The 12469-nt window shown below is 43.0% G+C and overlaps 1 protein-coding gene across 1 annotated transcript; it reads left to right on the top strand.

Annotated features, from left to right (window-relative positions):
- The first annotated feature begins 398 nt into the window (after positions 1-398).
- Positions 399-5819, top strand: cebpg (CCAAT enhancer binding protein gamma). The gene is given in 3 exon segments (XM_051379686.1): positions 399-575; positions 2777-2950; positions 2953-5819. Coding segments are annotated over 2 exon segments (495 nt in total). The 5' UTR covers positions 399-575; positions 2777-2872; the 3' UTR covers positions 3370-5819.
- The last annotated feature ends 6650 nt before the right edge of the window (positions 5820-12469 follow it).

Raw genomic sequence — 12469 nt, 5'->3', positions numbered from 1 at the left:
ACAGTACAGTTATAATGTATTATTGATAACAGTACAGTTATAATGTATTATTGATAACAGTACAGTTATAATGTATTATTGACAACAGTACACAGTTATAATGTATTATTGATAACAGTACAGTAATAATGTATTATTGACAACAGTACACAGTTATAATGTATTATTGATAACAGTACACATATAATCGGTATAATTAGCAGTTTCAGTGGATTCACAGATGAAGTCATGCGTGTATGAACTCATTTGACCAACCTCATATTACATAAACAAAACCAACAGAGCTCCGCCCTCTCTTATTGGTCGACCGACGTGTCAATCACAGAGTGCATTGCATCACTCTGCCGCGCTCTCGCTTGTGATTGGCAAACCGCTCGCTTCGCTGCCTCCTCCTCGCCTCTGATTGGCTGACGCTCGACATTGCCGTACATGGTAAAAGAGATTTCGCAATCCTTCTCCTCTCCATGTTCTAAACAAAAACACTCCGAGCGCACACAGACGGGATTTAACGCAAACTTTCTGCCTCAACGTTACCCCATTTGACGGATGGTTGAGCCCCCCGCCGCCCCGTGAAGGTAAACCATGTCTTAAACTCTTCGCGGGTTCGAACAAGAGCGTTACCAGAGCGCTTGTAGCCTGTTAGCATCAGGAGCTAACTAGCTAGCTGGCTAGCTGCCCGGCTCGGCTGGTGAGAATAAAGTGAGAATAAAGTGAGAATGTAGTGACAGTAGTTTGAGTTTGGAGCTGAATGAGACTCTAAAGAGAGTTCGTACTGAAGGAGGTTGAAGCTGATGATGAGTCAGCAGGTGGGGAATCTTCACTTTGTTGCTTGCAGTGAACTAAAGTTGTTAAAAGTGCTCAGAACCGTAAAATCCGCTTTATGTGCTCTTTTTAATCGAGTCAAACATTAATTATTATTTAATAAAGTCCCATTAAAACTGACATCTGTGCCTTTGAGCCCCGCATGACTCCGGAGTTCCCCTGTGCGGGCACAAAGACAGCCGATGATGATGCAACAGCAGGCAACAGCCGGTTTCCACCCGGAGCGCTTTCCCCTGCGCACCGCGCAGCCGCTGCCTGGCAACGCGCCGACCAATCAGAGCCCAGCTGCTAATTGTCCGCACAGAATAATGATCCGACCAATTATCGTGTTCATAGATAGCAGGAGGAGGAGGAGGAGGAGGAGGAGGAGGAGTGACTGATGGATTGAGGTCAGCTGAGAATCTGCAGCCTGACTGCAACCGGTAGAAATCACATTCAGAACTGATCGATTAGTTCATTGATTGATGACTGTTGATTGATTGTTAATGCACAAACACTGTGAGTATTACAGAGATGATTGATGAAGATGAAGATGGTCCGTGGGAGAATTTATGCATCGTACATTTCATTAATTTATTGATATTAGATCAATATCTAATAATAAATAGCATTTAGAAATATTGATAATTCAATAATATATAATTTAATAAACTGCAGTTTTCTACAATATCACAGCGGTTCATTATTAATCAATGAATCTATAATCTGCACATTAATCAATAATGATTGAGTTAGCCCTCACAGAGTCTAACGAGGCGTTCAGGGACATTTCTTTGCACTTTACTGCAAGATTGCATAATCAATAGATCTGATATACTGATATATAATCAATAGATCTGATATACTGATATATAATCAATAGATCTGATATACTGATATATAATCAATAGATCTGATATACTGATATATAATCAATAGATCTGATATACTGATATATAATCAATAGATCTGATATACTGATATATAATCAATAGATCTGATATACTGATATATAATCAATAGATCTGATATACTGATATATAATCAATAGATCTGATATACTGATATATAATCAATAGATCTGATATACTGATATATAATCAATAGATCTGATATATAATCAATAGATCTGATATCCTGATATATAATCAATAAGTTGAAAGCTACAAAAACATTTCTGCTTCTAATGTTTTATTTTTAGGAAATTAGGCGTTGATTGATCAGTGAGGCGTTCACTGACCTGTTTATCTTTATCCTTCACTGATATTCTCTGTTCATGTCTTTGTTTACTGGCACAAATAACAAAACAACAAACTGTCATTATTAATTAATGCAATTGTTATAATAATAATTATTATAATATTCATTATTAATTCATATAATTGTTATTATAATAATAATTATTATAATATTATTGATTATTAATTAATGCAATTGTTATAATAATAATAATTATATTATTCATTATTAATTCATACATTGTTATAATAATAATAATTATATTATTCATTATTAATTAATACAATTGTTATAATAATAATTATTATAATAATATTCATTATTAATTCATATAATTGTTATTCATTAGTAGTTAATAGTATAATAATAATTATTATAATATTATTGATTATTAATTAATGTAATTGTTATTCATTAGTAGTTAATAGTATAATAATAATTATTATAATATTATTGATTATTAATTAATGTAATTGTTATTCATTAGTAGTTAATAGTATAATAATAATTATTATAATATTGTTATTAATTAATGTAATTGTTATTCATTAGTAGTTAATAGTATAATAATGATAATGGATAATAAAGATCCTGTCAGTGCTGATCAGAGTTAAAGCACAATGTCTTTATGTATCTTTATGTGTTGTTGTTTACAGTGGGTCAGTTACTGTAAACAGACCAACAATCAATCAGATTGATCAGAAACAGCTGATTAGGAACTGATTGTGTGTTTCAGGCTCCGTGGAAAAGAACTGAACGACTTCCTGCCGCCACTGTTTCACTGCACACCTGAGGAGACTCGGACATCAGCACCTGAAGGCAACTCCTCCCAATGAGCCGGCCTCAGCCGAAGATAACCACAGCTGACCACAACGCCGTGAGCGTCATCCAGAGCCAGGCCCCGCCGACGCCGCCGCCACTTCCTCCTCGTCTCTGCCGGTATCCGGACTGCAGCAGGTCCCGCGGCTCGTCCCCCCGAACCTCTCAGCCGGAGGAGGCGAGGCCCCCCCGCCCAGCAAGATGAAGAAACCGCACGCCGACAAGGACAGCGAGGAGTACCGCCAGCGCCGCGAGCGCAACAACCTGGCGGTGAAGAAGAGCCGAATGCGCAGCAAGCAGAAGGCGATGGACACGCAGCAGCGCGTCAACGAGCTGAAGGAGGAGAACGAGCGGCTGGAGGCCAAAATCAAACTGCTGAGTAAGGAACTGAGCGTGCTCAAAGACCTCTTCCTGGAGCACGCGCACAACCTGGCCGACAACGTGCAGCCGCCCGCCGGTGCAGGGGGCTCCAGCCCCGCCCCCAACAATGGCTCGGCCAATGGGCAGTGAGAGGGGCGGAGCAACAAGAAGGGGCGTTCGCTCGCTGCAGCTTTTCTGGGAACTTTGGAAACGCGGCCTCACTTCTTCGTCTTTACGGCTTTACTTTTTGTTTTTATTCACATATTTAACCCCGTAATGCCCCGCCCACTTCACAACTTAACTCTGGTTCCTAATAATTGATCATATTAATTGAAATAAAAGCAGGAGCTGAAGTTTTTGGAAGAAATGATATTGATTGATTGATTAATCAATATTGTTTAATCACCAATGATTCATTTTAAAATGTATTTATTGAATTCAGTAACAAAAGTCTTTTAAAACTTATATTTTTATGGATTAAAGTTCGGCCTCCTTCACTTTCTGGAATGTTTGTGGACTTTTTGGACGCTGATCTGACGCTGTCATCATGTGAGAAGCCAAAATCGATCAATTGATCGATGGATTGATTGATTGGAGGAGACAACGTGAGCTCCTACAAACTGAGACGTCGTCCAATCAGGATTCACTCTGAGTGAACCACAGAAACTGGAGTTTTCCTCTTCCTGGATGTGGAACTGACTCGCCGCCGCCGCAGGATGACGGTGTAAATTCCCTTTTTCTAGGATGTGTATTTTCTTCTGTTCTAAAGAGTTTTTGAGAAAGTTTTTAAGGTTCAGTCACTACGTGTCGAAGCTCAGAGGACTGGTTTTACAACCCGGGTCCTCCCTGAGTTTAATCACATGACTGTCTGTCTGATATCGGGAGGAACCGGGAGGAACCGGGAGGAACCCTGTCTGTCCTCTGAGTGGACCACTGCCTGGGTCTGAGCCATATCTGTGTCTGTTCATTATCGTACGGTAAAGCACGCCGCCATCACTCTCACTGCTGTGAAGCCTGCTGGGAGTTCAGGGTGAGTGAGGATGGATCCAGGATAGTTTTATAAAATCTATTTATGAACGTTTGTGTCACTGATCAGTAATATCTGATCAGTGATATCTGATCAATAATATCTGAAGAACAGGCCACAGATATGACAATAAAACCCAGGTTGTGTTAAAATGTTGATCTGTCAGCTGGTGACTCCGCCCACTCTCACCTCCACACGTGTGTGTGTGTATGACTGTGTGTGTGTGTGTGTGTGTATGACTGTGTGTGCGTGTGCGTGTGTATGACTGTGTGTGTGTGTGTGTGTGTGTATATGACTGTGTGTGTGTATATGACTGTGTGTGTGTGTGTGTGTGTGTGTGTGTGTGTGTGTGTGTGTGTGTGTGTGTATGACTCTGTGTGTGTGTGTGTGTGTGTGTGTGTGTATGACTGTGTGTGTATGACTGTGTGTGTGTGTATGACTGTGTGTGTGTGTGTGTGTGTGTGTGTGTGTTTATGACTGTGTGTGTGTGTGTGTGTGTTACTGTGTGTGTGTGTGTGTGTGTGTTACTGTGTGTGTATGACTGTGTGTGTGTGTGTGTGTGTGTGTGTATGACTGTGTGACTGTGTGACTGTGTGTGTGTGTGTGTGTGTGTGTGTGTGTGTGTGTGTGTGGTGGATCCAGACTCTCTGCAGTTGAATTAAATCCAGTTGTAATCAGTAACCAGTCGGGACCGGTCCGACTCCGCGGCCTCGCAGTGGAGGAGGAGTGTCGGGGTCCGCCACTGTCACAGACTTTATAATTATGATATTTGTGCGAGCGGGGAGTGTCTGTCTGTCTGTCTGTCTGTCTGTCTGTCTGTCTGTCTGTCTGAGTCCTGCTGCTCCGCTCAGCGTTCCCACAGCGTTCCCACAGCGTTCCCACAGCGTTCCCACAGCGTTCCCACAGCGTTCTTGGTGCTATGTTTGGAACCAGCCTGTTTTTTAAGACCTGATGTTTTTATCAGAAAGTTAAAAATGTTTTTGTAGAATTAATTTAAAATCGAAGGCTGAAGGAAATCTTTTGAAATCATGAATTTTAGGCCACAATAACCCAGGAAATCCTGCAGCCCTAAATACTACAATACCCATGATGCTCTGCTGCTGTTGCTGTGGAAGGCAGACACCGCTGTAGTTACCGTATTGATCCAGAATCTGACCGTGGACTGAAGTCAACTACTGACAGAATGTGGAGCTCTGTGAATGGCTGACTGTCAGTGAAATGCATCATGGGAGTCGTAGTTCAGTGTCTCTCAAAGAAGCAGATGTTTGTGGGAACGTTGTGGGAATGTTCCCCGCTCTCTGCCTTCATCTTTTTCACTTTTGTATCGTTTGTTTTTCTACACTTTAATTCCTAAAAGCAGCATGTTTGTAGAGTCTTTGCATGGGGGGTTGTTCATGTGAAATAAACAGATGATGTTTGTTTGTTTGTTTGTTTGGTTGTTGGGATGTTTGTCATGTTTTGCTTCGGTCTGAATGTTGCTGGGCAGCATTTTCCTGTCGTCACTCAGCTTTTTTATATCAGAGTAATCTGGGCTAACGTGCATTGTAAATTAAAATTGAGTACAAAAGTTCAAGCGTGTGTTTTTCTGTTGATTCAACTCTGAATGTGTTTATTATTATTAATTATTATTACTATTTAATTAGTTATTTTGAACAGAAATGATGCAGCAGATATGTCCTCTATATCTATATCTATATATATTATATATAAAAATATTATCCAGCCACAGTTCCAGCCAGAGAGGGACAATAAAGCTACAGGAGAGGACGGTGTTAAAGTGATCAGAATCAGAAATAATTTAATAATCCCAGGGGGAAATTATTTTCGTTACAACACTCCAGATATACAAACAACATATAATACAAACAACATATATATATATACAACATTCAGCACAATATATATATATATATATAACTATATATATATACAAGATCAAATGTACAGTATTAATGTGCAAAAGAATAATTGTCTACGTTTTGAGTCAGAATTACAGAGGGGGGGTGTCTGACTCTCTGAGGGAGGCGTTGTAGAGATTGATGACCACAGGCAGGAATGATTTCCTGTGGCGCTCTGTGGTGCATCTGGGTGAGAGGAGTCTTCTGCTGAAGGTGCTCCTCTGCTGGGCCAGTGTGTCCTAGAGAGGGTGAGAGACATTGTCCAAGATGGACTGAAGCCTGGACAGCATCCTCCTCTCTGCCACGGTCGTCAGGGTGTCCAGCTCCTCCCCTACGACATCACCGGCCCTCCTGGTCAGTTTGTTTAGTCTGTTGTTGTCAGCGACCCTCAGCCCACTGCCCCAGCATGGGACAGTGAAGAAGATCGTACTGACCACAACAGACTCATAGAACATCCTCAGCATCCTCCGGCAGATGTTAAAGGACCAAACTTCCAGTCCAGCTTATTATTAAAGTACACCCCCAGGTACTTATACTCCTCCACAGTGTCCACAGGGACCCCCTGGATGGAAACAGGGGTCACTGGTGTTTTTGCCCTCCTCAGATCCACTATGAGCTCCTTAGTCTTTGTCACATTGAGCTGCAGATGATTCAGCTCAGTCCAAGTGACAAAGTTGCCCACCACAGTCCTATATTCACTGTCATCACCCTGATCTATGCAGCCAACTATTGCTGAGTCATCAGAAAACTTCTGAAGGTGGCAGGACTCGGTGCAGTAGTTGAAGTCTGAGGTGAAGAGGGTGAAGAGGAAGGGAGAGAGGACAGTCCCCTGTGGGGCCCCAGATTATAAACTCATATTTGGATGAATATCTCAAACAGCCGTAAAATGACATCAGTAGGTTATTATGGGATTTTAACCCTCATATAGCTCCTCCCACTTCTCATCCACATGAATGACATGTTTCATGAGCGTGCTCAGTGTGTCTGCAGTGATTGACGGGCAGACTAATGTTCCACCATTATTCCTCATTTAATAATCTCAGAAACATTCAGTGTTGTACAGTACGAGTCCAGATGTCGATCAGCTCCAACCTGACGTCACATCGATCAGCTCCAACCTGACGTCACATCGATCAGCTCCAACCTGACGTCACATCGATCAGCTCCAACCTGACGTCACATCGATCAGCTCCAACCTGACGTCACATCGATCAGCTCCAACCTTATTGATTTTCAGGCTTTGAGAACGTTGGAACCGGGTCCTTATAGAACCGGGTCTCCCTGGTCCTGAGTCATCAGGAGGTCCTGCGGTGGGAAGCTGTGTGTCCTCTGCCGTAGACATTGATGTCTCCCTCCTGGGGATGTTTCCGGGTGGCAGCAGGTTAAAGTTTAAAAAGGAGGAGGTCCGAAACTGGAACCCTGAGGAACACCATGATTAATTTACAGCTTTCATCAATCATCAACGCTTCCAATAAACGGAACCTAAGGGTCGGGACCCCCACTAGGGGTCTCCAACGCTTCACGGGGGGGGTAGCGAGGCCCTGGGGCAACAGAGCGTTCTCTGTAGCTGCCCCCTCCCTCTGGAACTCTCTCCCCAAACACATTCGTGACTGTACCGACCTTCCAACGTTCAAATCACTGACAAAAACACACCTTTTTAAAATTGCTTTTAATGTTTAGCTTAGTCTGATGTGTTTTTAATGTTTTACTATTTGATGTTGTTTTGCTACTTTTATGTTTTTATGTAAAGTGTCTTTGAGTATTTAGAAAAGCGCTTATAAATAAAATGTATTATTATTATTATTATTCTTGATTTTAAAGTGTATGTCGTATATGTCATCATCCTGGCAGCTCTAACACAGTGACAGAAAGCTCTGATCAATATTCACAGGAAGTAACGTCCTGCTGGGGCTGCGTTCAGTTCTGTTATTGTTGTTTTTATTGTTAGTTTTGTTGTTGTTGTTAGTGTTGTTGTTAGTGTTAGTATTGTTAGTATTGTTATTGTTAGTGTTGTTATTGTTATTATAAGTGTTAGTATTGTTATTAGTGTTATTGTTATTAGTGTTATTGTTGTTATTATTGTTAGTGGTGTTGTTGTTGTTACTATTGTTAGTGTTGTTATTATTGTTAGTGGTGTTATTGTTGTTGTTGTTGTTATTATTGTTAGTGTTATTATTGTTATTGTTGACGACCACCGCCTCCAGCGTCGATCAACAGAGTTCAGCTGAACCGACCAAGAACTACAATACCCACAAATAATGTTAAGATAACGCTGCCTAATATTAACTTAAATACTGAAACACTAATATCAGAAAGCATAACTGAACACACTGCCTACACCTACTGCAAAAAGGGGCAGGGCTTAGGAAGGGTCAGTTACCACCGGGTGAGAGCACGTCGCTCTAACAAACTCTGATTGGATTTGTTCTGCACATGCTCAGTGTAACAATATCTTTATTTACCATGATATAATGACACAGGGACAGAAAGCGGTTCAAAGAGTTAAAAAAGTTTATTTCGGTGGTGGTTGTGATTTTACTGGAAGAATCAAATTTATGATCTAATCCTGATTTCTGTTGGTAGAAGAGCTGTGACCTCTGAGAGAACCACACCGGAGGTCAGAGGTCACAGACAGATTTCACGTGTGTGTCAGAGCTTTTGATTACTTTTGATTGATAAGGTTATCAAACAGCAGCTCCAGCGGCCTTGAAAACCAAACAGGGACAGACGGACGTGATGATGGTGAATGATTGACGCGATGACATCATCATCGCCTGAGCTCAATAAACACGTTTTTTTTATTTTAAGGTCAGAAGACGCAGCATGTCAGCTTGCAGCGTTCAAAGTCTACTGTCTCCGCCTGACACAGAGCGCTCGCTGCCCACGCAACCCGTCCTCCCACATCCTCCTCCCATTGTTCCCATAATTACCAGCACCGTCAGCGCCTAAAAATAACCCGGCTGTGTGTGTGTGTGTGTGTGTGTGTGTGTGTCAGCTGGAAACTGGAACATCAGCTTTCATCGACTGCAGCTCGGAGGTTAAATGAGATCAGACGTAATCTGAAAAGGAAGACGAGAGCTGAAACATGTTTTCTGTCTGGAGACGTTTTAAATAAAGTTTACACTGAAACTGGCTGCGTCATCACATCGGAAATATTCTGTCTGCTGATTCATTTTTAACTCAGTCCCCCAAAATACCCAAAAATCTAAAAAAGTCTGAAAAACTTTATTGCAAGTAAAAGTCCTGAATTCAATGAAAGCTTCTGAAACCTCCATTAAACTGCAGCTAACAGCGCAACCAGTGGTCGTTCAGTGAACTGCAGTTAGCGTCCAGTTGCTAACGGAGACTCTGTGGACTCTGTGTTGGACTCTGTGTTGTGGACTCTGTGTTGGACTCTGTGTTGTGGACTCTGTGTTGTTGGACTCTGTGTTGTGGACTCTGTGTTGGACTCTGTGTTGTGGACTCTGTGTTGGACTCTGTGTTGTGGACTCTGTGTTGGACTCTGTGTTGGACTCTGTGTTGTGGACTCTGTGTTGGACTCTGTGTTGTGGACTCTGTGTTGGACTCTGTGTTGGACTCTGTGTTGTGGACTTTGTGTTGGACTCTGTGTTGGACTCTGTGTTGGACTCTGTGTTGTGGACTCTGTGTTGTGGACTCTGTGTTGGACTCTGTGTTGGACTCTGTGTTGTGGACTCTGTGTTGGACTCTGTGTTGGACTCTGTGTTGTGGACTGTGTTGGACTCTGTGTTGGACTCTGTGTTGTGGACTCTGTGTTGGACTCTGTGTTGTGGACTCTGTGTTGTTGGACTCTGTGTTGGACTCTGTGTTGTGGACTCTGTGTTGGACTCTGTGTTGTGGACTCTGTGTTGGACTCTGTGTTGTGGACTCTGTGTTGGACTCTGTGTTGGACTCTGTGTTGTGGACTCTGTGTTGGACTCTGTGTTGGACTCTGTGTTGGACTCTGTGTTGTGGACTCTGTGTTGGACTCTGTGTTGTGGACTCTGTGTTGGACTCTGTGTTGTGGACTCTGTGTTGGACTCTGTGTTGTGGACTGTGTTGGACTCTGTGTTGGACTCTGTGTTGTGGACTCTGTTTGTGACTCTGTGTTGTGGACTCTGTGTTGTTGGACTCTGTGTTGGACTCTGTGTTGTGGACTCTGTGTTGGACTCTGTGTTGTGGACTCTGTGTTGGACTCTGTGTTGTGGACTCTGTGTTGGACTCTGTGTTGGACTCTGTGTTGTGGACTCTGTGTTGGACTCTGTGTTGTGGACTCTGTGTTGGACTCTGTGTTGGACTCTGTGTTGTGGACTTTGTGTTGGACTCTGTGTTGGACTCTGTGTTGTGGACTCTGTGTTGTGGACTCTGTGTTGGACTCTGTGTTGGACTCTGTGTTGTGGACTCTGTGTTGGACTCTGTGTTGGACTCTGTGTTGTGGACTGTGTTGGACTCTGTGTTGGACTCTGTGTTGTGGACTCTGTGTTGGACTCTGTGTTGTGGACTCTGTGTTGTTGGACTCTGTGTTGGACTCTGTGTTGTGGACTCTGTGTTGGACTCTGTGTTGTGGACTCTGTGTTGGACTCTGTGTTGTGGACTCTGTGTTGGACTCTGTGTTGGACTCTGTGTTGGACTCTGTGTTGTGGACTCTGTGTTGGACTCTGTGTTGGACTCCTGTGTTGGACTCTGTGTTGTGGACTCTGTGTTGGACTCTGTGTTGTGGACTCTGTGTTGGACTCTGTGTTGTGGACTCTGTGTTGGACTCTGTGTTGTGGACTGTGTTGGACTCTGTGTTGGACTCTGTGTTGTGGACTCTGTGTTGGACTCTGTGTTGTGGACTCTGTGTTGTTGGACTCTGTGTTGGACTCTGTGTTGTGGACTCTGTGTTGGACTCTGTGTTGTGGACTCTGTGTTGGACTCTGTGTTGTGGACTCTGTGTTGGACTCTGTGTTGGACTCTGTGTTGTGGTCTCTGTGTTGGACTCTGTGTTGTGGACTCTGTGTTGGACTCTGTGTTGGACTCTGTGTTGTGGACTTTGTGTTGGACTCTGTGTTGGACTCTGTGTTGTGGACTCTGTGTTGGACTCTGTGTTGTGGACTCTGTGTTGGACTCTGTGTTGTGGACTCTGTGTTGGACTCTGTGTTGTGGACTCTGTGTTGTTGGACTCTGTGTTGTGGACTCTGTGTTGGACTCTGTGTTGTGGACTCTGTGTTGTTGGACTCTGTGTTGTGGACTCTGTGTTGGACTCTGTGTTGTGGACTCTGTGTTGTGGACTCTGTGTTGGACTCTGTGTTGTGGACTCTGTGTTGTTGGACTCTGTGTTGTGGACTCTGTGTTGGACTCTGTGTTTGGACTCTGTGTTGTGGACTCTGTGTTGTGGACTCTGTGTTGTGGACTCTGTGTTGGACTCTGTGTTGTGGACTCTGTGTTGGACTCTGTGTTGTGGACTTTTAATGCTCTTATCAACATGGTAAAGTGGATCGGCTTGCTTTGTGCAAATGTTGTTTTTATTGAAAAATCATCCATTGTCGCCTGGCTTTGACGAGGGGGGCGGAGAATTCGTATCAGCTGTGTGTTTGGCCATCAAGTGGTATTTCAGACTGGACGAGCTGCGATGATAGCTCAGTTCACAACCACAGAACACACAGAGCACTTTGGTCTTGTCAATGGAACCATTTGACAACTTTTTAAAAGTAAACTTTCCATTCAGAATATTATTGGCCTCCATTTCGGCGTCTGGCGCTCGCCATCCACTTTAAACGTAACGTCTACTACTCTTAAACAAGTGTGTGCGGCGTGCCTGTTGTTCTGTTTCCGGTCTAGCTAGATCCTGTTTGGTGTTGTAGTTTTTCTAACGTTACTAGTTGTTGCAACAGCATGTGAAAAAAACTACAAAGTGTGTTAGGCGTTAATCTCGCGATAAAAAAATTGACGCCGTTAAAATGGGTTTGCGTTAACGCAATAGTTAATAACGCGTTAAACTGACAGCACTAGTTAATATGTAAAATCCAGTCAAACTAAACTAAATGTGTTAGCTAACAGATGCTAATAATCTCCACAGAGCTGCAGTGGTCTGTAGTTATTTGATTCATTATAAACCAGTTTTAATAACTCCAACCACCACTGATCGTTCTCTGATTGGTTCCTGACAGAGGTTTTTGGAGGCCGTTCTCCCTCCCTCCCTCTCTCCCTCCCTCCCTGTGGTACCTGGGGGAGAGGAGGTCAAGCTGAGGGCGTGCGAGCTTTTTCTGGCCAGGAGAGCGAGTGGCGAGTGTTGGACTGAATGTAAACTGATATTAATGTTCATGCAGGAGTTATCAGGAACATTACT

Source organism: Dicentrarchus labrax, unplaced genomic scaffold, assembly GCF_905237075.1.
Source record: "Dicentrarchus labrax unplaced genomic scaffold, dlabrax2021, whole genome shotgun sequence".
Lineage (NCBI taxonomy): Eukaryota > Metazoa > Chordata > Actinopteri > Moronidae > Dicentrarchus > Dicentrarchus labrax.
This window is presented reverse-complemented; position numbering and strand designations above follow the sequence as displayed.